Genomic DNA, 24,203 nt, shown 5'->3' with positions numbered 1-24,203 from the left:
CTAAACAAATTTCTTTCTTTTCTTTCTAGAGTTTCTGTAGAATATTTTTCTCCCTTTTTTTTTTTTTTCTCTCAAGAGTTTATATATATATATTTTGAATGATCTCCTTTGTGTGTGGTTTTTGTTTATTTATAAGGATTGAATCCCTATAATTTTGAAAAATAAATCAAATTGATTATGATTTTATTACGATTTTATAATCTTTGATTTTAAGTTTTTTTTTACATTATTTACATGAATCAATCCAAAATCACTTGTTTTCTAATTTCTCTCTCTTTTTTTTTTTTTTTACTTTTTTTGAAAATAAATAAAATAAAATAAAATTAAATTAAAATTAAAATTTTTTTTATTAGACTCGAAACTTCATTTTTTATCTAAAAAAAATCTCAAACAAAATAAAATATCTACACCTAACATTGGTGTCCATGTGTTGAACAGTCAAATACATGTGTTTCAAAATTGTGACAATGCAATTGCATTAATGTAAACAAAAAATCTTGTCTCCATCACTTGGGATGAGATTACTCTTTTTTGGATCTTTGGATTTTTTTCTTTCGTAATGTAAATTCCTTCTTACTTGAATCTTGGCCACTTGGGGATGGACTATACATGGGTAGGGTTGTTAAAGAGAAATGTAAACTCCAAATATTTCACTTTTTACCAAAGGATTATATCTATTACACTAACGCTATGGATTTCACATTAAGATTTTGGATAGTAAAAAAAAACGAACAGCCTCAATAAATATGACTGGACAAGAAAAATCTGAAGTTAAGAATGATAATCTGGCCATTGTGTAATGGAAACACCAAAAATGGTCAATTTTTATTTGATTACTGATTCACTAGGGGATACCTGTCATGAACCCACAGCATTAATCGGGTTGATTGATTGGGTGAGGAAATTGTTAAAGAATATTATCTTTCCCAATATGACAATGACCGTCGTATCAACTTTCAAAACCAGAAACTAAATTGACATTTTTCTTATATTATATATATATATATAAATATATATATATATATATATATATTGTCCAATCACAGCATATGATATTTTAGCTTTCAATTGGAAACAAATCTGAAAATTGCTACACAACAAATAAGAAAAAAATATCGAGTGATCAATTGGCTCATCTATCCATTCAAGATGTTTCTCAGATTTTTTTACTGTTATTAGAAGAATCTAGGAGGAGTTTGTGGATGAGATGATGTCATGACTGCCAAGTATGAAGAGCTAGCTACCAAGTAAGGTAGACTGGATTTAGATGCAATTGCAAATGACTATTGCTCTATTGCTCAAAGGCTCAAACTTTGTTTTCTTTTTGTTTCTTCTGTCAACTTCAACCTTAACCCATGGCCAACATGGGCTCTCTCTTTCTTTGTAGAATTGTAGTTTGAAATAGATTACATTACATTACTTAAATATGCGTATGCAAAGGCCTGATTTCACCATTTCGTCTTCAATATTCAACACTTTGTTGCTTTATACAAATTACACAAGAAAAATATGTCCATTAAAAAACATGCCATACGAACTAGCTTATTAAGGTAAAATGAATTAGTAACATAAGTTTTTTACATACTAAATAAACTAGAATGTAAATGGCTAACATTTTTTGTAATGGCCTCAAGTAATAAAAAAAGAAAAAAAAACCAGAAAATAGAAAATGAAAAGAAGGCACTCAAAAAAAGTGAAAAGAAGGCCCGTACAAAAAGGAAATGATGAAGAGCCCAAACAAAGAATTTTGTATAGGGATCATATTTAGCTGGAAAAACATTTTTTTTTGTTGGGGGGGTGGGGGGGAAGCAGTGCTGGAAACTTCACATTGAAAATGCCTTTTTAGTTGTTCTTTTGGATTCTGCAGAATTTTTTTTCTGTAATTGCTTACTCGGTTTTATGACATGCAGGGTAATACATCCTATCCTAGGAATGATGAAGGTCCTGCCTGAGCCCTTTTGCGTGATAATTACTTGCTAAGAAATCCTAAGTTGAAGGACTGGGATACAATGGCGGTGAGAAGGTTCATTCTTTTGAAAGTTACTGAAGTCATGTCCCTCTCTCACGGATACAGGCCTCAGATGCACACATGCATTCAAGTGCAGGCAGAGATTGCATGCATTTACCAATGAGATTTAAGACCACCTTTGCTTTGCGGAATGCTGAAACCCAAACCTTCCTGGATGCTATATCTGATGCTGTTAAGGATGGCGTTTTTCATTCCACACCATGAGGAAAGCATGTACTACAAAGGATGGTACTCAGCTGAAAACTCCATCAATTCTTCTTGCTTAGTTTTATCAGATGTATTCCCAGCAAGCATTGCCATGTTCCAATGCCAGAATATTTGAACTTGTTGATGGCTCTGAGTTCTGTTAAGATCTTCTAGGTCTCACTGGGATTCTTGTTTGGAAACACTTCAAAAGAACCACGAGTAACAGACGAATTCATTACATACGTTAGTGGCTAGCGCTTCATGTTCAAGACATTTTAACATGCTGGAATTTCCGGCAACCAGCAGGATCTTTCTCTTTCTGCTACTTATTTTACTAGTATAGAAACTAGAAAAGCCCACGCAGGCATTGAACCAAGGGCTTACATTTCAACCCAAGGCAACAGTCAAGAAAGTAGAACACCGCATATTCTAGTGACAAACCCATTCAAATTGCAGCAAAGGTAGAGTGGATATCTTTAAAATCTTTAAAATCTTTGAAGATGTTAAAATCTTTTTCACATTCAGTATATTGGTGATAAAAGAATAGTAGAATTTTTTTTTTTTTTTGTAATTTGTATAAGTTACACACAATTCCATGCTAAGATAAAAATATTACAACTGCATGTTTCTTGTCTGACCTAGAAACTGTTACTTGGGCAGGCATTAAAACTCTCAACTGCACATTCAGAGAAACTATGCTATACATGTCAATAGACCAAAAAGAAGAGCAAAATTTTGCATGCTTTTTGCTTGTCACTTGACAGTGCAAGTTGGGCTTCTTGCATTTCATTGGCAGCAGCTTTTATAGAAGCCCTGAGAACAGATGAAGGTATATAATTGTCAACATAACGAACACTGATATGCCTTGAAGGACCCATAAGCATTCTCCTTTCCGTACTAAAACAAGAATTGAGCAGGTGAACTTGCTCAAATGTAATATGGCAGGTGGAAACCGACAATTGGCTGCAGCAAACGTGATCTAGGGAGATCTTGCCAAATGATGTCGTGATCCATCAATCTTTTATGGCAATGGAGAACCAGGCCCTGGCAATTTATTCATTGGGATTTTTGCATCCAACTTCTGATAAAAACCTGAAGCCCTGAGATAGAACCATAGAGCCTGTCATTTAAATAGTTACAAAAAGTATGAGCATCAATTTCACCATTTTTAGGTAAGGACCAATTCTTTCCGACTAGCATATTGTGTTTCTTTCCTTTTTCCAAGCATGGTTAAAAAATCGTACTCTCAAAAGCTTCTGGTTTGGCTCAATGGATCATAATCATAGGCATCACCAGCTTTGACAAAGCGTCCCTTCACGCGCTTTCTCACATCAGCCCTTGCTTTGCGAGAGGCATATCTCACTTGCTTCTCGAACCTACCATCCAACAAGTACAAATTTAAACATATAAATTCCCTCAACATTTGGAATAATATACATACATACATATATATATATATATGTATGTATGTATATATATATACATACATATATATATATATGAGGATTGCAAACAAGACTCGCTGTACAATAAAACTTTAAGACCTACAGTATCGATTTTATATTGACTTTCCAAATGGATTGTTGATGAATATACACAGATGCATATACAGGAATGCAAATTCACCATATCCTTACTAGACAGCACCACAGTGAAATGGACTCCTTCAATGGCAGGAATAGTAACTAAATTTCAGAGGTTACAGATTATGATACTGAAAAACAAGTAAGAACACAAATGTAAAAATGATATAGACATGATATATTTTTATTTGAAGGCATGGGAGTTCTTTTGCTTGGTCTTTTACAGAAGTACACACAACTAAATTGAAACTTAAAAGACAAATAGAGAAATTATACAAGAAGAAAAACTAGAAAGAACAAGAGACGAACAAGAACTCAAGGCATGATTGGCTACTTAGTAAACCATATTGTAAATCAATACCTATGGTACTAGAAATTCAGAACCAGAAGAGGAATTGAAAAGAAGAACATCTAAATTCCAGAAATTTGTAAAAAAAGAACTAAAACCACAAATTCATCACCCTATTAACTATATCGAAAGGACAAAGCAGGTCTAAGTGGAACACATATATGCACATTTTTATATGGGTTATTGGCATATACTTACTTCCGTGTCTTCTTCTTTTCCTTGTAACGCATGACAGCATTGCTTCGAGTTGCTGATGGGAAGGAGCTCTCAGTACAAGGAGGACACCAAGAAGGCTCCCCCACGAGAAGCATTGAAGAAGCCCCACAATCTTGGATATCTCCAGCACTACTCTCTCCAGTAAGGCCAGAAAATGAGAGGCTTGAATGCGCCTTCCTTGCGGTAAAATACAGAATTGAATCAGTTTTATTGCTCATCATGGAATCAACAGATGCTGCATTGCTACATGTTGGATGAATTGCATTGACCAGTCCAACAGATGAGCCCTGGACAAGAATAGTTAGTTTCAACCGTAAGAATATTTGCCAAGTACAAACTTGAAATTCTCAGGGGTTGGAATAAGTAATGGTTCTTTACAGTATGACTCTTAAGGGAGATAAAACAAACGTTTAATATCCAAGTAGATTGAAGTGCCAATATTAGTAAGCAAACTGTTGAGACATACATAATTTACAAGAAAAAAGTTGATTTGTTAACAATCCAGAAGGCACCAAAAGATCACGTACTAGTATATTTGCAAACTTGACGAAGAATCCTTAATCATCACCAATACTGACTATATAATCAGCACTGTTAAAAGAGGGATCATGCCTGATAATCGATGTTATTGTTTTCCTATAGATACTACCAACACAAGTGAAAAGGGATATTTTCCTTTGAACACTATTCAAAATGAAGATCCAGCACATGGATGGACAGGAAACTTTGTTTCAGTACATCAGTCATGTCTGTAAATCAAGGTTATTAATGCTATTGGTACCCAATGAAAATAAATAATTGTTTTTCATCAAATTAAAGCTTCTCAGTACTGTATCAATTTTTTTCTCTATTTTAATTTGCAAGGAATCTTCCATTTTCGCATTTAGAAAAAACTGATTGCCAAAATATGCTATAGGTCATAAATACTACTAAGAACACCAGGAAAAAGCATAACACCTAGAAAAATGACAACACTATCATCAGAAAAAGATAATACAGAAACCACAAAGCAAGATCAAAAGAGATGAGAGAACCTCAGCAGCCACAGCACCCTGACAGTTTGAATCAGCAGCAGGCATATCCTTTGACTCAAATAAGCTATCAATTCCACCATTCTCAAAAAGTTCTTCTGAATGATTGAGAGTTACCCCAAAGAGTTCTTCATAGTTTTCAAGGTTCAAATCAACTTCATCCATGTTGAAGTCATCGTAGAGATCATCTTCAGAAAGTCCAGGATACTTCGTTTGAGGGCAATATAACTGCACATTATTAAAGTAAAAATTAGCAAAGGTTCCCAAAAAGGAACATATTATCTCTACTAACAGTTAAAGGAAACCAGCAGAAATTTTCAATAATGAAGTTTTCACAAATGTCAAAAATGAACTTAGACCGCCTAATGATAAAACTCTATAGAATTATTAATAACGGAAGGCTACTCTAATCATTCTTCTTATGATTAAAATAAAATTTTGTTAACTTCCAACAATCACCTCAACCAACTTTTCCCATTTTTTTGTGTCCATCGTTTTCACACTCCCCTTTTCCCTCTCAATTAAAAATAAAAATATAAAACTTCAATCATGTCGATGGATGGCATGAGCCTAGAGTCCAGAAAGTAAATCATGCGTGTAAAATAGGAGAGATGTGGATTTCAAATTTATGAACCCATGGCAAAAATAGGCATAAAGTGCCTCCAAATTATAATTAAGGACAAGGTTACTAATTTAGTAATTATACTGTCCAGACTTAACTGAATAGTTCTCTATAACATTACCCTATAACTTAAGTTGCTTTTGGGCCAAGAAATGGAAATATCTAAAGAGACCTGTAAAATACAAGCTGAATACAAGTTCATGGTATACTGTAGGTTTACTGAAAGTTTGACATCTTTTACACTTACATAAAAACCCAATCAAGTTCAAGTAAAAAAGATATTATGGATGGGCCTTTGATTTCCATCATAAAGTATAATCAAGAAAAGCAAGGGACACAAATTGGCATATAGTTCTTCTGCAGAAGGAATTAATCTGAAAAGAAAGTTGTCACTTTAACCTCAAGCAGGTTTTCTGGCCAGAAAGACCAGTTATCACTGAATACTCACTGTTAATATGTTTTTCAGCATTAAGCATTAAGTGAAGATTGCAGAACACATTTGCAAATATAAACCCACTTTCTTTGAATGCTTATAACAGTCCTTTAGTATTGCCACACGAAACTCAGATACCAAGGACCTGAAAGTACCTCAAGACCATTTTACCTAATTTCTTTAATGATAAATATACCAAATTCATCATTTACCTTGGGCAATGATGTATCTGTTGAGCCAGCTGGCCGATCCAGAAGCCTTGCAGATCTGAGTTCAGGAATTGAAGAAGACCCACCCCAGCCACTTCCACCATCTGCGTTGTGGTCATCATCAACTTCAGCCACACCAGTACTATTCTGGCTAATGGTGTTTTCTATAGGGCCCCAGGAAGTCCTCCCCATGTTCTCACTGATGCTCATTAGACCTAATTCCTGCTCACAAGTTGATTCACCAGCTGAAGGGGATTGCAGAAAAAAAGGCCATATGGAAGAAAGTTCCGCAGCTGATGGGCAACCAGAGTAACAATTAATTGTTTGCCTCTTATGAGTCAAATTCAAGGTAGAGGTACCATGACCCATCCAATCACAGTTCTGACAGAGGGAAGCCCTTTCTTCAGCACATCTAACAAAAGCAGGTTGGGAATTACATCTGTCACATAACAATGTTCTTGAATGGCGTTTTGACAGTGCATTAGCAGAATGGACATTTCGATCACATGACAAACACAAACAGGCAGCATCAGACCGGCAATATACCACTGGCCTTTGATCCCCGCAGAAATCACAATTGTAACCCATGTTTACAATCACGCTACTCCTAACCAAAACCTAAGACTTTTCTCCAAAATTTAAAGGCTTCTAAGCAAACAAAATATCAACCAGGGCAAGTAGCTTCCAAGATGATACCCGACTCTGCCATTTCTTCTTGCACTTCAATAGCTGTCACATAGAGGGGGAGAAAAGAGATATTGCTGTTACAAGTGAATTCAGTTCATTTTGTTGTAAAAGCAAGCCAAAAGAAAATTGGAATACCTACTGACTATACAGGGTAGCTTAATTTACTTAAAATTTTCTCATACAATTACGATACAGCACAGAGTCAAATTCTAGAAGACACTAATCATGGAAGAGTTCGCATGATCAGCACTGTTAAAGAGTAAAAGTCTATTTTTTTTTTATAATCACAGCCAAACAATAAACAGTTTTAAGCACCCAGAAGCAAACAGAAAACAAAAAATCATAGTCAACAAGAGAATAAGTAAATGTGAAAAACACACACACGCACTCACAACAGAATGAGTAGTAGAGAAGAAATACCTCATTCAATTTTAAAGAGTCATCCATGATGACTAAAGCAGTCAAAATAAAATAGAGAAAAAATGAAAAAAGAAATAACTTTTTTCTTTTAATAGAAAGCAAAAAGCAGGGGAGTAAGCATTCCAAGAACAGAATTATAAGCAAAATTAATTCCATTTCAAAACATGTAAAATAAAAGAATCAAATATCCAAAAAAGGAACAAATTTTACCATAAATAAAAAATTAGAACATTAACCCAAAGAATTAAACTACAAAATCAAACAAAGTTACAGAAACAAACAGATTAAGCAAAAAAAAAAAAAAAACAGAGGATCAATAAACAAATCAAGAGACCCAGAAATACTAAACAAAAAAAAAAGTAAATCTAAAACCGAGAAATAAAATCAAAATTAAATGAAGGAAAAAGGACCCAGAAAGGACAATCAAATTAAGAACCAAAATAAAAGAGAATGAAGAAATTTACCGAGAGAAAAAGGAAAAAAGAAGAGGACAAGATCGCCTACTAGCTTTAATATTGAAAAATGGAAAATTTATTGAAAAATAAATAAACAAGAAACCCTAGAACAAGGAGCTTTCCAGAATTCCTCTGCTATGAGTTTATGCACGCAAGAGATAGAAATTGGTGGATGTACATGGGAAATGAGATGACATAAGCTGATAAAAAGTGTAAGAGAGAGAAAATTAAATAATAAAAAATTGAGAAAATTTCAAATTAGAAAATATAATAAGTAAAAAAAAATAAACAAGAAGGGCAAAATGGGAGAGTAAAGAAAAGTGGGGCCCTGTCCATTTCAATAAAGTTAGGCCCGTCCTTTTCTTGGTCCCTATGACGAAAGCTTCCAATTGCATACTGTCGAAGAAAAAAATATTTTAAATAATTTTTATATCGTTAGTTTAATTATATTTATAATATTATTTTATTTTTATTTTACATATTTAATATATTTTAAATTAATTTTAATTTTGTACATAAATAAATTCCAAACAATCTCTTTCTTTAGAAAGGTCTCGTTTTCTGCTTGTGGATGAGGCAACTACTGCTTCAAAGCCAATTAAACAACAAAACAAAAAGTGAAGGAAAAGATATGCTTCAAATTCTTATAAGACTTGAGGTTGAGGTTAAGGAAGGATTTTGGTTTTAAATATAGTAATCTCTTATGACTTTATCCTTTTGTCACTTCACTCTTTATGGTTTAATTTTATAATAAAAGTGTCACATTCAATTGGACCCAAAAAAAAAATGTCACATTCATTCATTCCTAGGTTCTCTTTAGTTATTAATTCTAAGATATTATAAAAATTACAAAATTCACCAAATCAAAAAAAAAATTGCAATGATTGGTAATCAACAAGAAATGGGTTCCTTCATTTTTTAAAAATTTTTTAATTTAAAAAAAAGGAAAATTGAATTCAATTTTTTAATAAAATTATATATATCATTATCATTAGATCAAATATTTGGATGTAAAATCGAACATTAAAAGAATATTCTACTCAAAGCTAAGCAAGGCAAAGCATTTTAAAAGAAAACAAGGGGAAAATATTAAATGTAATTAATTCGTGTTAACTGTTCTTAAATTAAAGGTAAGTACGGATAAGCAGCAATGCCTATTTATTGAGATAAGGCATACTTAACTGAGCAAGTTGTTGCATCCAGAAGAGACACGTGAGATTCAACCGCACAAAAGTGCTTCACTTTTTTCTATTTTTTAATCCAAATACCCAAACTGTCCTTCTCACTATTATATTTTATATTAGATATAATTTTATACACTATATAAATAATTTTAATATAAATATAATAAAAATATACTAATAATATAAATATGATATTTTTATTATATGTATTATATGTGATATAATATAATTAAAATTAATTTATATTGATATGAAATAATATGATTAATACGATTATATATAAATAATATGATTAATTAATTTATTTAAATAAAAATATTTAAAAATTAAAATATTTAAAATATATTTAACATTAAAATAATATGATAAATATGATTATTAATTTATTTTTAAATTTTTTATATTATAAATAATATCATATTTTAAATATATAATTATTATTTGATATAAATATAATATAAATAATATCATATTTTGCTTGTATCAATATAATTAAAATATAAAATATAATTATAATAAATATATATAATTATTTTGTTTTATTTTTATATATATCATATATATATATATATATATAAAATTATCGCATTACGGATAGTCACCTCACAAATATCCCTTTTCCCTAAATTATATTCCATAATAATTTATTGTGCACTTTTTCATCTGTAAATAGGCAAATGTTGACCAAACAGCCGCAGGACAACTGGAGGCTTCACACCTACCCACCGCCAACAACCAAACCTCAAAGCTGAAGAATCCAAGTTACCCAGAGAGTCAGCTTTTGATTCAAGCTGTTAACAAGAATATGAATGAAACAGTCTTTTCCGGTAAGTACATGCTTAACAACACCAAGTACTCTCTTTTCCAGTAAATTCCAATCCACCTTTTCCAAGATGATAAAAGAAAAAAAAAAAGCTCAAAATCACACTATTACTTATATATGAGAGAAGTACTTTTTTTCCTTTTTTCTTTTTTAGTTTAGATTACACAAAATGGATTACAAAAATATGGGAATCGTCAAATTTCGAAAGTCATAACATGTTGCCTTAGGAGCACAAGAAAGATAAGGGAGATCTTCATCTTTATCTTATTGTCAATATGATGTTTTAGCATCAAGTGAAGTTGACTCCTGAAAAAAGAGAGCTTTGTGTGAAAGAAACAGCTTATCCTCCTGTTTAAACCTATGACAGGTCAGAAAACCTTTTTCAAGGGGTAGATTTTATCTCTCCTTTTGTCTCAAACAAAATTAAATTCTGATGGTAATTATGATGGCGGTACAGGCAAAGCCGAAGTTGGTGGAGTAGCTCGCAAGAGCCTCTGCGCTTATGACAGAGGCTATGGCTTTCAAAGGTTTTCTCTTTGGCAAAGACAAAGAGATATAATAAGGTGGATATTGAATTCATGAAGCTTGAGGCCAATCAGAATGCAGACGAAAAAAAATATGGATGAACAAATTTTGAGATTTCCTGTTATTTCAAATCATGTATTCGCCTTGAAAAATCTAGACTGCTAAATCAATGTAACAGCTGCACATGGCAGTCGAAAAATAATCCACGCCTATAACTGGCAAGAGTTTTGTATATACGGAAACAAAGTTTGCCACGATACTTTATATGACCAACAAAGTTAAGTTCACATTAAAGAGTAAAGACACTTTTAATTACCCTGAAAAATACATTCAATATCCTGCAATGGCCTAAATGGTCCAGCATATATAAATCGGGGGTCCTAGCATTTACAATTTCAAACAAGAATGAGGCGGACACTTCAACAACCACATTTTATTTCGCGTTTGGGAACTTTTTCTTTTTCAAAGGAAGATAAGCTAACCTCTTAAGTAGGGCAAGGCTCCCCTTCAGTTGTGAAAAATACATCATGATGAATTTAAAATTTAATTTAATTAATTTATATAATTATCTTTAAATGTAATAATTAATTAATTTGAGTTTCAAACTTCAACCCTTATAATTTTTTTTTTTAATTCATGAGCTGAAATTTTCTTGTTAAAAAAAACTGTCCAAACTGTAGTTTCTCGAACCAACAAGCCGATTCCTTCATTAGGCGAGGCTTAGCTCTTGAATTTCTGTACTTCGTTAATCCTCAACCATTAGTGATATGAGAAGATGAAAAGATTTTAACCTGCAATTAATGAGAAGCTTTTAAGGATTTATAGAGTGCATTTCACTTCAAAGTCATTACATTCACAGAAAGATGGCTGCTTTAGGGTGTTCTAGTACAAATATTTACGCAACCAAAAAAAATTGTTCCACAAATTTGAGAAAGAAATCTAATCTACCATTTACTCAAACGAGCAACAGAGAGAAAACTCCAACAAAAATTTGGCTTGTTGAAAAAAAATGATATACCTTTTAGGCAGTACAATTCCTACTATATCCTACAAATATAGGAATGTTAGGATGGATACTCATTGGATATGTTCTGTTAATTTCAAATGAAATTATTAACATTAAGTTAATTAAATTAAATTATTTTTTCCCTAATTGAATAAAATTTTTTAATTTTAAAGATTAATCAATTAAAACTAATTCACTTAATTTTTTTAATTAACCAAATAATAAAATATATTAATTATATTATATTTTAGATTACTTATTTCGTATATTTAAAATAAATTAAATAAAATCATCCAAAAAATATTTAAATATCAAAATATTAATTTAAAAACTTTAATTACTTCAAATGAAACAATCTCATATATTTTTAATTTTAATAATAATTTTATTATATTTTGATTAATTTAATTAATTCGATTTTTGAATTAAATTAACGAAAAAAATCAAAATTTCTCTAAAATCATTTTCAATAACCAACCAGATTCAATTCGATGATTAACCTATTAATCAGACAAAATCAGTTCAGTCGATTAAACCCAAATTTTGAACACACCTAGGTAATATGATCAAGAGTTTAAGCACTGCACTTTCTATCACATGACATTTAACCTGTCAAAATACAAAAACATGGGCCTCAGTTTTTACTACTAGATGCACCCATTGATAGGTTATAAACCTAAGCTTCTGCTTCCTGCAAGAACTTAGCATTTAACCATAGAATGCACGCCATGCTTCTCCACCACCACTAGCTGACTTTGCTGTTGGAATCCAATTAGTTTTAGTTTGTTCTCTCTGGAAGTATGTATCAGTGGTGCTTGCCACAAGCTGTCCTATCTCATAGACGATCTGCAAAATCAATTCCCAAAATCAGCTAACATATGTAAGAGCCAGGAAAAAAAATGAAATCCATTATCAAGCAATGCATCATTCCCTTTCAGAGTAAGAATCAGTGTGAATATGCTTTTGCAAATCATTCCTGGCTTATTCCATTTAAGTTATATTCACATTTGCTTAAAATTTCCAAAGAACGAATACCTCTAGGTCCTCGCTTAAAGCTTGATTAAATGGGCTTTGGCTTCTTTGCCCAACTATAATAAAAGTCGGCAAGTTTGAAGTGCGGACCAGCTGAAGAAAGCAGGCTAAAGGCTCAAAATGAATTTGCAAAGATGGAGGTGGCTTCTGGGTTTTCGCAGCAATGGCTCGACTTACATCAGTCTCTGGGCCTACTTGAATACCATAAAGAGGAAGCTTCGTGCTATTTGTTGTCAACAATCCACCTTCCAACTTAAGCTTTGATGCTGGCACAAGAAAAGGGGCTATGATAGTAGGTACAGTAGATGATATGCTCTCCGCATCTGCAATTTTAGCCAGAACTGAATTTATAGCATGTGAAAGCACTGGTGGATCCAAATGATGTAGCATCACCATTGTTGCCTGAAATTGAGTAAAAGGAAAGATAAAATTCCATAAATATGTAATTCAAGTCATCTTTCAATTTATTGCTCATAAAACCTAAATGTTCAAGAAGCACATGAAAACAATCTAGTGATATTTCAATAGTTCAGTGGACTGATACACCCATACTTGAAAACAAATGGCCTTAATCCTTTTCTCACAAGGACAATCTTTCTCAAGGATGATTGTTTCACCACTAAGATTGCCAGATACACAACACCATATTTCACAAGTATTTGACAAGAATAAGGCTTAAAAAGAAAAGCATTCCAGCTACTATTCGAAACTATTGCAGACACTGAGATACATGCCTTATCATCCCGTCATTCATACTCATCAAATCTATCCTCAGTTTAGATTATGTCTCTTATGCTGCAAGTCCTTAAATCACATTCTTCATCCCCGGCCAACTACAGCTCTATGTTTTTCCTTCCTATTTCTTTCGAGTCCAGAACATAACAATTGAATATGCATCCATTGGTAACCATGAAAACCATCCATCAGGCAAGATCAAAACGTTTTCTAAATTAATCCCCAAGGGAACACTCCAAAGGTTAGAACTTAAAAATTTTTAACTAAAAAATCTCATGTTCGAATATTGGAGATGGCGTCGGTTCACTAGTGGAAGAGGGTTCCCTCTGGCTCCTTTTAATGAGCTTTTTAGGTACCCTAAAAAAATTCCTTTTAAATTATGTCAAGCATGAAAGATATAGCTAAAAACATCTCAAAGAGTCCTTTTTCCTCTTATTTTTACCAGGAAACACACCCTAAAACACACATCTCAAGGAGTCCTTTTTTCCTCTTATTCCTCGTTTATAATCAAATTCACGATCAAACCCACAACATTACATTACATTCAACAAGGAAAAATAATTTTTAAAAAATGGGTTTTAAAATTAATGGCAAAAGAAGGGAACCCTTCAAAAGAAATGATACCTTCACATAGTCTTTATCTCTCAATTGAGTGACAGAGCCAGTCAAATCTAGATATCGGGGGTCGCATTCCCTTAATCCAAGGGGAAGTAACTCTAAGCTGAAAACAAAGAAACCAGCTTTCTTAATCTGGGTTTTCAATAATAATTAACCAGAGAGAGAGGGGGTACTCACACTTTACTATAAGGGTGGGGGTTAGGGCTGAGACCTTGCGCTATGGCGTTTCCGAACCCATCTTCGTCGTGATAAATGAAGAACACATTCGAAGCTACCTTCATTCTCCATAGATTTCTACTTTGGCTTTCGTCGCTGTTCTGGAGTGAGAGTGATTCAAGATTTTCCTCTAGATCCATGGAGGCAGTACGGCACTCGATGATGATTATGTGGGAGAACAATACTCTGCATTTTTATGAGGGTTTCCTTGGAGAACAATACAAAGTAGAAATAAATAAAATAAAGAAAAGAATTGCGGAAATGTTTTCTATTATCCCTCCATATTTCTTTCTATTCAATTTAAGCCTTAAAATTTCAAATTGTTTAATTGGATCCCTGCATAATTGTAATACTGATATTTGTTTAGTCTTATTTTGGCCTAATAAATTAACTTATTAGAGCCAATGATTAATGAATTTGACCTCTTTTTCCGTCAATTAAGTAAAATAACTTGTTTTTCCATTTTCTCTCGAATCCATTATGTTCAATGTTAGACAATTTCCCCTTTTTTTAAGAAATTGACAAATTATCCCAATTAATACAAGGAAAAAAAAATTGGATTTAGTAGTATATAAATAAATACTCTTGAAACTTTTAACTTCCAGCTCTGAGTTAGATTTGTATATATCATGTTACTTTATTTTATCGATTCATTATCTTCTATCTTATATATAATATTTATCATCAATTACTTCGTCAAGTGATTAAGTAAGCCTTAAGAAGATATAAGATTTGAAGTTCGATCTTAACTTTATCTCTTCTCTTGTTATAGGGCTCTACCCCTTAAAATAAAATAAAAAATATATATATATATATATATATATAATATTCATGTCATATATTGTTTAATTATGATTATAATTTCTCATATATATGAATATTATCTCATATATAATATTTATATCATATATATGATAATTGTTATTTAATTATGATTATAATTTTTATCTAAAATTGTAATTTTATAAAAAAAATTAATAAAAAGGATAAATATTATACATGGTTAGGCATATAGAAATATTGGCTTTGCTGCGAGAGTATAATAAAATTATATATTAATTCAACATTGATCAATAAAAAGAGAAAATGAGTAGTATATATATTTATTCTTTTAAAAGAAATTATTAATTATTAATTTTATATTAAAATAATTATAAATATATTCAAAACAATGAGAAACTGCCAAATACTAGTCCATCCAGTGTAACAGGGGTTAATTCTAATAAATTTAAATGAATTAAATAATAAAAACAGCAATAACCTTCATCTTCCTATTCAGAGCATCATAAGCCTCTTATATGTCCCTCTACCGCTACTCCATAACCAGAATAAACAAAAACACAACCTTTTCCTATCTTATATTTGGCGTCTTTTGCTGTATAAGGCCATCCCTCACCTCTCACCCTTTTCCATCTTCCTGTCTTTACAAATTCATTGAAAGAACAACAAAGAATTTGACAATGGCTACAATACCATGGTGCTTCACAATGGCCCTTTTCATGTTCATTCTCCTGGCAATTCCTAATGCCAGTTTGGCTAAGATGAATGTGATTGATAAATGCTGGAGAGAGAATCCTCTTTGGCGGAGTCACCGGCAACAGCTGGCCAAGTGCTCTGTTGGTTTTGCTGGCAAAATGACCAACAACACTGGTAAAGGTGTTGTACGCTATATGGTCACCGATCCTTCTGATGACCCTCTAAATCCTAAGACAGGGACCCTTCGTCATGGAGTCACCATGATCAAGGGAAAAGTATGGATCACTTTCAAAAGGAACATGCATGTCACACTCCAAAGGCCGCTTCTCATCAGCAGCTTCACCGCCATTGATGGCCGTGGTGTTGACGTTCATATTACAGGCGCAGGTTGCCTCTTGGTGTATCAGGCGACAGATGTAATCATCCATGGGTTGCGCATCCGCCATTGCAAGTCCCAGCCACCTAGCTCTGTGATGGGTCCAGATTCAAAGGTGATACCCCTTGGTCAGATGGATGGGGATGCCATCAGATTGGTCACTGCAAGGAAAGTGTGGATAGATCACAATACGTTGTATGAGTGCCAAGATGGTCTCCTTGATGTCACTCGTGGCTCGACCGAGGTTACCATCTCTAACAATTGGTTCAGAAATCAGGACAAAGTTATGCTTCTTGGGCATGATGATGGCCATTTGAGAGACAGGAATATGAAGGCCACTGTGATATTAAACCATTTTGGACCTAATTGCAACCAACGAATGCCTAGGTATTAATTAATTAAGCTCCACGTTTTAATACCAAGTATCTCTCGATGAACTAATATTATAAGTAATAAATTACATATTTACATAAATATGAAACTCAGCTCATTATTTAAAAATGACATCAAATATCCGTATTTACAACTCATTCCCTTATTGTATACCTAACTTCTTTTATACAAAAAAAAAAAAAAAAATACGTATTTACATCAATCATCTGATTTTTCTATTAACTACATTCCAGGGTCCGCCATGGGTACGTGCATGTAGCCAACAATCTCTACCAGGGATGGGAACAATATGCCATCGGTGGAAGCATGAGCCCCAGCATCAAGAGTGAATGCAACTTTTTCATTGCTCCAAAATTGGGCAATAAGGAGGTAAATATCACCACTGGTATTAAGTCTTGTTTTCTGTGTGAAATATTTCGCTCAGAATTTGAATTAATGGCTGACCCTGAATCCAAATTACGTTTAAATAGGTAACATGGAGACAAGGCAACGAGGCAGACAAAGCTTCATGGAAATTCTATTCTGTGGGGGATATTTTCGAAAATGGAGCATCTTTCAGTAAGCAAACAGGACTAGGTGGGGCGAAGCCACTTTATAACCAGGAACAGAGCTTTAAGGTTGCCGATGCTACATCAGTTAAAGAATTGACAAGTTCATCAGGTGTTTTACAATGCTCTAGGACTTTGAGATGCTAAGTCCAAAGCTTTTAATGCTACACAATAAATTCATTGTTCAATAACTACTTGTACCAATTCGTTTTTATTTGGCTCAAAGGAACAAAGAAATCACCCAGATTTATGCTCGACGGCAAATATATTTGGGGAATTAGCCTTTTAAGAATGAGGTGAATAGACTTTTTTTTTTGGTCTCATAATCCCATAATATTTAATTTCTCAAGTTGCCAAATTGAAATTTTATAATTAAAATTAAATTTCAAATTTTAATCATTAAAATGTAATTAACATAATGATTAATATAATTTCATAACGTTTTATGAAAATTTCAGTTCAATATTGAAAAACAGAAATTTTTATTTTTTCATTTTGAGGGTCATTTTTTATTTTATTACTAGCAAGTTACCGAGCTTCACATCGGGTTAAGATAATAATAAAAGTAATAATAAATATATGTATTAATCTATAAGTTCAACCATGTTTAAGGTGAATGCACTCAATCAAAATCAAAGAACAATGATAATTTCTTCCAACTATATAAAACGGAAGGCTGGGTTTAACAAAGTGCAGAAAAGCACTCACATAAATCCAGTAAGTAGACAGAGAAACGAATTAAACTGCAGCAATAGTTTCTGCAGACTTTGCCTGGGATTCTGCCAAAACTTCTGCCTCTCAGAAGGTAGTGTTCTTTCTGGTCTTTGAAACAATTTGTAGATCTGATCAAGCTGGATATTGCCTTTTACAGTCAGCTCCTTCAAATCTATTTCATATGATTCCACGCCTGAAAAGTGGTTTATGACAAAACATAGATATTAGTTATCAAACCAAACTCGAAAAAATAACAGCAATTGAATATGGATGTGGCATGTATATCTCCTGGTGAAAAGTGAAAACATAGATTTTGAGTAGAATTTTTCACTTAAATGTAAAAAAAAATGCTAATCCTTCACCAATTTACAAAAGAAACAGTGGAAAATATCTAGAATTATTATTCCACTGAAAAGAAAGATGATGAATGCAAAGTTTTAGGAAATTCTGAGCACCGAAGGTATTCAACACACTTTCCATTTTTCCGGGGACTCTCTTCATGGTTCCGACATTGTCTTGGAATGACATACTAACCTTGAAAACAACGGTATGCAAGCAACCAAAATGAATACACAAATGATATCATTATCGAAGAAAAACTTACAAAACTATATTCAACAACCATGAACTACAACAAAGCTAGGAGAAAACAAAGGATTGGATGTTTTCAAAATTTGAAATAGCTTATACAAACCATTCATAGAAACTTGGTTTATCTTTGAAGACATGTAGAATTTCTATCTTTTCCTTAAAGCATAAAACCCAGTTCAGTATGAAAGGCAAATGATCAACTCAATGAAAAACAAAAATAAAGCCTGAATTCAAGCAATAAAGGTAACAACTAATCTAGATTATCACCATTTAGAGACTTTTGATTATGGAACATACTAAAATCATATGTATTAGACGTCCTAACTGCTTATCACGCCAAATTATCAATTATATCCTGAAATTTCAACTAAATATAAAAAATCAATAGTATTAAACATCCAACACATTTCATTTGGGTTCAAAGTTTGGGCCTAGTCCCGTTGGAGTTAAATGATGGATCTATAGAAATAAGCACCACTAATTTTAGTGAGGAGGCTTAAATGGAAGCATTCCTTATCTTGAAACATTTCAACCACAGTTTTAAGGCGACAATAGGATGATTCATTTCTTGTTAATTTACTCATCTTAAATGACCAAAAGCAACCAGATTCAATGCTAATTCATAAAATTTTTAATCATCCTATGGTTGTTGTACATGATTTATTAAGCAAGCCCATTAAATATTAAAATATATATTTAAGGATATTAAATCCTTATTAATAAGGTAAGAAGGACCTTACTATATACCAACCTACTGTTAAATTATGGACAATCAACAATCCCCAAAACTTCCATTTCCCATGTTTTTCTAGCTTGATAATTGCATGTACAATTAAGAAAATGAATAATTTCATTAATGGTAAATAAAGATGAGGAATGCTTCTTGGGTATGCATGATCATTTAAATTTGGTGTTTATTATTAAAGGAAAAAGCCAATGGAATCTACAAATCTAAAAATTAGATTCAAACTCATTCAAGTTGTGAAAGGATAATTGGTCAAACAAATAACAATACTTCTTTACCAAAGAACAAATTGATGTTTGAAAAGAGCTAAAAATAACTTAAATGATAATTAAATGCATATCTTAAAACAAAAATATCTACATTTGAGTTTCCTTTTTTTTTTTTTTTTGGGGAGATTCTTGAGGAAATAGGTCATGTGGAACTTGGGTTCTTGTCCATTTATAAAAAGTCAGGTTTGCAAACAGCAATAATGACACTAACTATTAAACATATGTTCAAGAAGCAATGTTGCTACAAAACAAAGGAAAACCAATTTCCTCTCGCTCTTCATGAGGGTTGAAAGAGGGAAAAAGGGGAGTGGCAATGCCAGCAAACTCATTCAGTAATCAGTATGAAACAAATATGAAGTAACTTTAATACCATACCTTCAACTTACTTATAGCATGTAAACAATCATCCTCAGACGCAGCTTCAGGATCATGTGTTCGTTTCTGACAAGGCATTTGCATAGTTCCTGCAGGTCAATCAAACCTCCATTAAAGGGCATAGTTGCCAAGCATATTTCAACAATTTGCACCCTTGTCTAGCCAATTACCAAAACCTCATCATAAGCACTCTTGTTAGTCTTGACATAACTTTTTTCATGCTAAGGTTAAAACTTTAAAATGGATAATATGAAATATCAAAAGACTTTAAAAAAAGATTTTACAGATCATGAATTCGTGTATCATACCGAAAATAAGATAAATTGATAAATTTTATAATTATAAAATTTTACACACAAAAAATGATTCAATATTATCATAGTTATGTTTCATAAGCTATAAAGCAAAAACATCTAGCTAATTAGAAAAATTACATTCAAAGAAAATGCTCTAAAACAAAAAACAGTTAAATAGATTAAAACATTTTTACAAAAAAAAAAAAAGAAAGAAAGTCATAAAGCTTAGAACTTTGGCCTAAATATATAAAATAAAATCAATTTAAGCTAAAAAAAAAAATAAAAAATTTGAAAACAAAAGAAAATGCTCCATTATTTGAAGCTAAAGGATCCACTCTCACTCTGGCACACATTAAATGATAAAATAAATCATTAATTATACGCCATATGAAAAATATAAATATTTGAAATAAAATCGATGGAACGAATAGAAAGAAAATTATTATTGTTTAAATGTAAAACTTTTCCTTCTTAAAAAAGTCTGAAGCCAAAAATGCATTTACAGCTTCACTCCCAAACAGCGCCTAACTGCCTCCAAATTAAGGAGTAAAAACAAAAAAGATTAAAAAAGAAATTGTCGATAGAGATGCTAATAATAATAACGACGGAAGCTGGCGCCAAACCACTCCGCAAAGATCTCAAAACCTCCAGAGATCTGATCTAAACCCACTGAATTCCGAGCTTTCTTTAGCCCGAAAGCAAAAAACGTCAAAAAAATGAAAAACACGGCGCAGTCTTGGTTCCTGGGCGGACCCAGTAGCAGCGGTGTCGATCAACAGAAATCGCCGTCGTTGCTGGCGGATTGGAACGCCTACGCCGCTTCCCAAGACTCTGATTCTTCCGCTCTTGGGTTCGATCTCGAAGCCGCCGTTCGTACCACGACTGATAAAGTCAGTGGTACCTTTAACGTGTACGTATTTCATATGAATATGAAAAAAAAAAAAGTTGTCTTTTTGCATATATTGTTTTCTTTGCTTCGTAGCAAAAGGTATTTTTCTGTTGTTGGTTTTATTTTATTGTTTTAACTCGGTAGGTCTCTTTTGGGTTTGATAAACTGGATTGAATACGGGTTCATTTCTTAATAAAAATTCTAACCTTTTAAAAAGGAACAAAGGTTTAAATGCAATATGTTCTGTTCAAGTAAGACTCTCGACTGGGAAGTGTCAGGTTTAAGAGTGTAATCAAGCCGAGCTGAGCAGGTATACTGTTAGGCTCAATTTCGTCTCAATTAGGCTCAATTATGATCCACTGAAGTAAGAAGCTTGAGCTCTATTTCAATAATCAATATATGTAAAATTATTAGAAAAAGCTCTACAGTGAGTGGGTTGAGCTTGAATGCTCATCGAGCTTGGCATGAATAACTTCATCTATTTACACCACTAGTCAGGTAAGAATCTTGAGGAAAGTAGGGTAAGATTTATTGGATGGAAGGAATGTACCTCTCAATTTCCATATTTACCTAAATATTTTGAGCTAGTGGCTTTGGAAATTTTCTTTTTATTGGATGGTTGATAGAGAACAGTAATGATCTAAAGAGAGGTGAAGAAGACAGATGTGGAGCACCATTTGCTATTATGCATGGTTTAGGTGGATCAGGTTTTATAAGTAAACTTTCGTAAGGTAATAATGTTTGGATACTTTAATTTCTTTCCTATGCTTACAGGGTATGAAAAAATTCATATTTAAGATATTATTGGGTTGTAAAAAGAACATTACAAAAGCTTGCCAACAAAAATCTTCTTTTCTCCATTGTTGTAGGATGGCAGTAATTGCAAAATGTATCACAACAAGAGTTCATAGTTGTTTCAATCTGAGTTACCCCATTTCCAAGCACTTGTGATTAATTCCCCAAGGGACCTTTTCAAGCAAAGTAGATAGGTTTTTCAGATGGTTCCTGCCTTTTGCTCTTTACGATTCAGTGATTTGCCCCATTTGTTCTGGCAACCTTTTCTCCTCCTCACTTCCATAGTCTTCATAGGTTCTCCCTTTGCATTCTACCTGTGACACTGATAATAGGTTATGGCTTTCTGCATTTTATGAGGATTCTTAGTATGGTCATGTGGGTGGAATCGTGCAATAGGTTTCTCGTGAATGTGATGAAGGATAATATGTGTGCTTTGTCTTTATGTGTAGAGTGTAGTTTTACAGCTTATGCAAATAAAATAGGAGAGACACAATTTTCTTGTTACCTTTATGGTAAGAATCTCTTTTGATTTAAATTCTGATTCTGTAGAGCATAAGCAGAGGCAAAAGCCTTATTATCAGAAAAGTCTGGCTTATTCTTGGTTTGAGCTTTGATTGCTATTTTCTCAGTAGTCATTATTTCTTATATTTCCCTGATGATGCTGATTTATCTCTTCAGGGTGTCAAAAGGAGTCAGAGACTTACCAGGCAGCTTTCAGTCTGCAACTAGCAATGTACCTTCTGGTAAATCATTAATGTACTTCGGCATGCTCCTTGCCACTGGAGTGTTCTTTGTCTTCATTGCGTTCACAATGTTCCTTCCAGTGATAGTATTGGTGCCTCAGAAGTTTGCTATATGCTTTACAATCGGTTGTGCATTAATTGTTGGCTCATTCTTTGCTTTGAAAGGTCCTCGAAATCAGCTTGCACACATGTCCTCGAAAGAGGTATATTAGTTCATCTAAAAGTTTCCATTTAAAGACTGCTCTGAATTTGAAGTAATTTTTTATTTTTCCTTCTTACAGCCTCCTAAAATAGTTTGAATGCTCTGTCTTTCTTCTTTATTTTCAGAGGCTGCCTTTTACATTGGGTTTTGTTGGTAGTATGATGGGAACCATTTATGCTTCCATGTGGCTTCATAGTTACATTCTTTCCGTGCTGTTCTCCGTATTACAGGTATTAGCACCGTATCAATCTGTATTTTCTTTGGTTTTCTTCCTTCACGTCGGGGAAATGGGGTACTGGGATAGTGGCCAAGGCAGTTTTGACTAGAGTTTCCTGAAATGTATAAAGATTCTGAAATGCTGTTATGCCTAAGTTACTGTTCTGACTGCTGAGTGCTAGCTGTTTTATAAAATTGTGGAATTCCTTCTTTCAGTGCTAGCTGTTTTAATAACATTTTGTAATGCCTTATTTTTAAGTAAATTTTGTTATTCATACGATGCCTTCTACAATATTTATTTGGGATCTTTCAAGATCTATGGGATGATAACCTAATTCTTTTAGTATTTTGCCAGCAGATTTTTTGCAACAGATGTTAAGTACTATAATATGTTATCCCTCTTATTCGATATGATAAGAAATCATTAACATTGTCTGCATGTTGTATTACTACATTCTGCATTAAAAATGGTGGAACACAAGTTAATGGAAATTGATTCCTCTTCAATCTTTTTTAGGTCATTTCACTATCATACTATGGTATATCCTACTTCCCTGGAGGATCTTCTGGGTTGAAATTTCTTTCTTCTACTCTCGCTTCATCAGTTTTGAGATGCTTTGGGAGGTGATATTGGTGTCTGGGTTTTTCATATGGTAATTTGGTCATTTACAATGGGCAACTTTTTACAAGATTCAGGATCTTCCAGTATCCATTGTTGTGTAAAATTCGAAGTTATGTACAATCATTTGGAGTAACTTCTAATGAAATTATGAGATATAATTGAGTTTTTATTCAAATGGTAAATTCAAATATGATTCATCCTTATTGTAGGCAGATGATCATTTGCTGTACATTTTTTTTTTGCTAATCTAAATAGCAGACATGGTAATGGAATTATTTCTTTCCATTATTTCTTTGTATTTTATCATTTTGGAAGATGCTTTTGGTTCCCTGTGGAAATATTTATATTATCTGCTTGAAGAAAGACGGATGGTGGGTGAAGCTAAAGCTGATGTTTGCGCATAAGACAGTAACATTTTATCAGTAATCTGTATTGAGGATTCCAGAAGGCCCCAAAAGATTCTAGAAACTCCGTAATGGATTCTGCTAATCGATCATACTTGCATCACAAATATTTTTAACATTTTTTATAGCAGTTTGAATATTTGTCCTGTTTTTATTAGTATCAGGACCTTTAGAAAGGAAATCCTAAGTA

General features: G+C 32.8%; 4 protein-coding genes and 2 long non-coding RNA genes across 8 annotated transcripts; 3 read left to right on the top strand and 3 right to left on the bottom strand.

Annotated features, from left to right (window-relative positions):
* Positions 1–2,742: 2,742 nt before the first annotated feature.
* Positions 2,743–8,407, bottom strand: LOC111314486 (zinc finger protein CONSTANS-LIKE 9-like). 3 transcript variants are annotated; one of them, XM_022915900.2, is made up of 6 exons: positions 8,230–8,407; positions 6,662–7,387; positions 5,398–5,622; positions 4,346–4,650; positions 3,460–3,591; positions 2,743–3,315 (listed from the first exon to the last, which is right to left on the bottom strand). In XM_022915900.2, exons 2-5 carry the CDS (start codon positions 7,244–7,246, stop codon positions 3,462–3,464), a joined length of 1,245 nt encoding a protein of 414 aa, XP_022771635.1. In that variant the 5' UTR covers positions 7,247–7,387; positions 8,230–8,407; the 3' UTR covers positions 2,743–3,315; positions 3,460–3,461. The 3 variants fall into 3 exon arrangements, with proteins under 3 accessions (XP_022771635.1, XP_022771638.1, XP_022771637.1); XM_022915903.2 differs by having other exon boundaries at positions 2,743–3,335; positions 8,230–8,400; XM_022915902.2 differs by having other exon boundaries at positions 2,743–3,591; positions 8,230–8,398.
* Positions 8,408–10,023: 1,616 nt separating this feature from the next.
* Positions 10,024–11,040, top strand: LOC149512183 (uncharacterized). The gene is made up of 3 exons (XR_016332687.1): positions 10,024–10,231; positions 10,515–10,594; positions 10,685–11,040. It is a non-coding gene; the product is annotated as an uncharacterized LOC149512183 (long non-coding RNA).
* A 1,180-nt stretch (positions 11,041–12,220) lies between these two features.
* On the bottom strand, positions 12,221–14,609 carry LOC111313515 (period circadian protein). The gene is made up of 4 exons (XM_022914201.2): positions 14,321–14,609; positions 14,150–14,246; positions 12,794–13,192; positions 12,221–12,604 (listed from the first exon to the last, which is right to left on the bottom strand). The coding sequence occupies exons 1-4, from the start codon at positions 14,497–14,499 to the stop codon at positions 12,467–12,469; spliced, it is 813 nt and encodes a 270-aa protein (XP_022769936.1). The 5' UTR covers positions 14,500–14,609; the 3' UTR covers positions 12,221–12,466.
* A 1,016-nt stretch (positions 14,610–15,625) lies between these two features.
* On the top strand, positions 15,626–17,344 carry LOC111313514 (putative pectate lyase 4). Its single transcript, XM_022914199.2, has 3 exons — positions 15,626–16,598; positions 16,838–16,973; positions 17,075–17,344. Exons 1-3 carry the CDS (start codon positions 15,658–15,660, stop codon positions 17,297–17,299), a joined length of 1,302 nt encoding a protein of 433 aa, XP_022769934.2. The 5' UTR covers positions 15,626–15,657; the 3' UTR covers positions 17,300–17,344.
* A 368-nt stretch (positions 17,345–17,712) lies between these two features.
* LOC149512182 (uncharacterized) lies at positions 17,713–20,500 on the bottom strand. Its single transcript, XR_016332683.1, has 2 exons — positions 19,847–20,500; positions 17,713–18,059 (listed from the first exon to the last, which is right to left on the bottom strand). It is a non-coding gene; the product is annotated as an uncharacterized LOC149512182 (long non-coding RNA).
* A 130-nt stretch (positions 20,501–20,630) lies between these two features.
* Positions 20,631–23,905, top strand: LOC111313513 (protein transport protein sft2-like). Its single transcript, XM_022914197.2, has 4 exons — positions 20,631–21,052; positions 22,505–22,772; positions 22,897–23,001; positions 23,505–23,905. Exons 1-4 carry the CDS (start codon positions 20,859–20,861, stop codon positions 23,613–23,615), a joined length of 678 nt encoding a protein of 225 aa, XP_022769932.1. The 5' UTR covers positions 20,631–20,858; the 3' UTR covers positions 23,616–23,905.
* The last annotated feature ends 298 nt before the right edge of the window (positions 23,906–24,203 follow it).

Source organism: Durio zibethinus, chromosome 23, assembly GCF_047325235.1.
Source record: "Durio zibethinus cultivar Kanyao isolate XHJ-2024 chromosome 23, ASM4732523v1, whole genome shotgun sequence".
In the NCBI taxonomy this organism is placed as follows: Eukaryota; Viridiplantae; Streptophyta; class Magnoliopsida; order Malvales; family Malvaceae; genus Durio; species Durio zibethinus.
Note: the sequence above shows the minus strand (reverse complement) of the source record. Positions and strands in the feature narration are given on the sequence as shown.

Bases quoted from the DNA above. Each gene is read 5' to 3' on its own strand.
- LOC111313513 (XM_022914197.2), top strand. From the start codon at position 20,859: ATGAAAAACACGGCGCAGTCTTGGTTCCTGGGCGGACCCAGTAGCAGC. The intron at 21,053-22,504 runs GTACGTATTTCA...TTATCTCTTCAG, and splicing joins GTCAGTGGTACCTTTAACGT to GGTGTCAAAAGGAGTCAGAG. The intron at 22,773-22,896 runs GTATATTAGTTC...CTTTATTTTCAG, and splicing joins CACACATGTCCTCGAAAGAG to AGGCTGCCTTTTACATTGGG.
- LOC111313514 (XM_022914199.2), top strand. From the start codon at position 15,658: ATGTCCCTCTACCGCTACTCCATAACCAGAATAAACAAAAACACAACC. The intron at 16,599-16,837 runs GTATTAATTAAT...ACTACATTCCAG, and splicing joins TGCAACCAACGAATGCCTAG to GGTCCGCCATGGGTACGTGC. The intron at 16,974-17,074 runs GTAAATATCACC...ACGTTTAAATAG, and splicing joins CAAAATTGGGCAATAAGGAG to GTAACATGGAGACAAGGCAA.
- LOC111313515 (XM_022914201.2), bottom strand. From the start codon at position 14,499: ATGGATCTAGAGGAAAATCTTGAATCACTCTCACTCCAGAACAGCGAC. The intron at 13,193-14,149 runs GTATCATTTCTT...ACTCAATTTCAG, and splicing joins GAGATAAAGACTATGTGAAG to GCAACAATGGTGATGCTACA. The intron at 12,605-12,793 runs GTATTCGTTCTT...TTGATTTTGCAG, and splicing joins CTTTAAGCGAGGACCTAGAG to ATCGTCTATGAGATAGGACA.
- LOC111314486 (XM_022915900.2), bottom strand. From the start codon at position 7,246: ATGGGTTACAATTGTGATTTCTGCGGGGATCAAAGGCCAGTGGTATAT. The intron at 4,651-5,397 runs GTTCTCTCATCT...ATTCTTGTCCAG, and splicing joins AGGGTGCTGTGGCTGCTGAG to GGCTCATCTGTTGGACTGGT. The intron at 3,592-4,345 runs GTAAGTATATGC...GTTGGATGGTAG, and splicing joins GAAAAGAAGAAGACACGGAA to GTTCGAGAAGCAAGTGAGAT.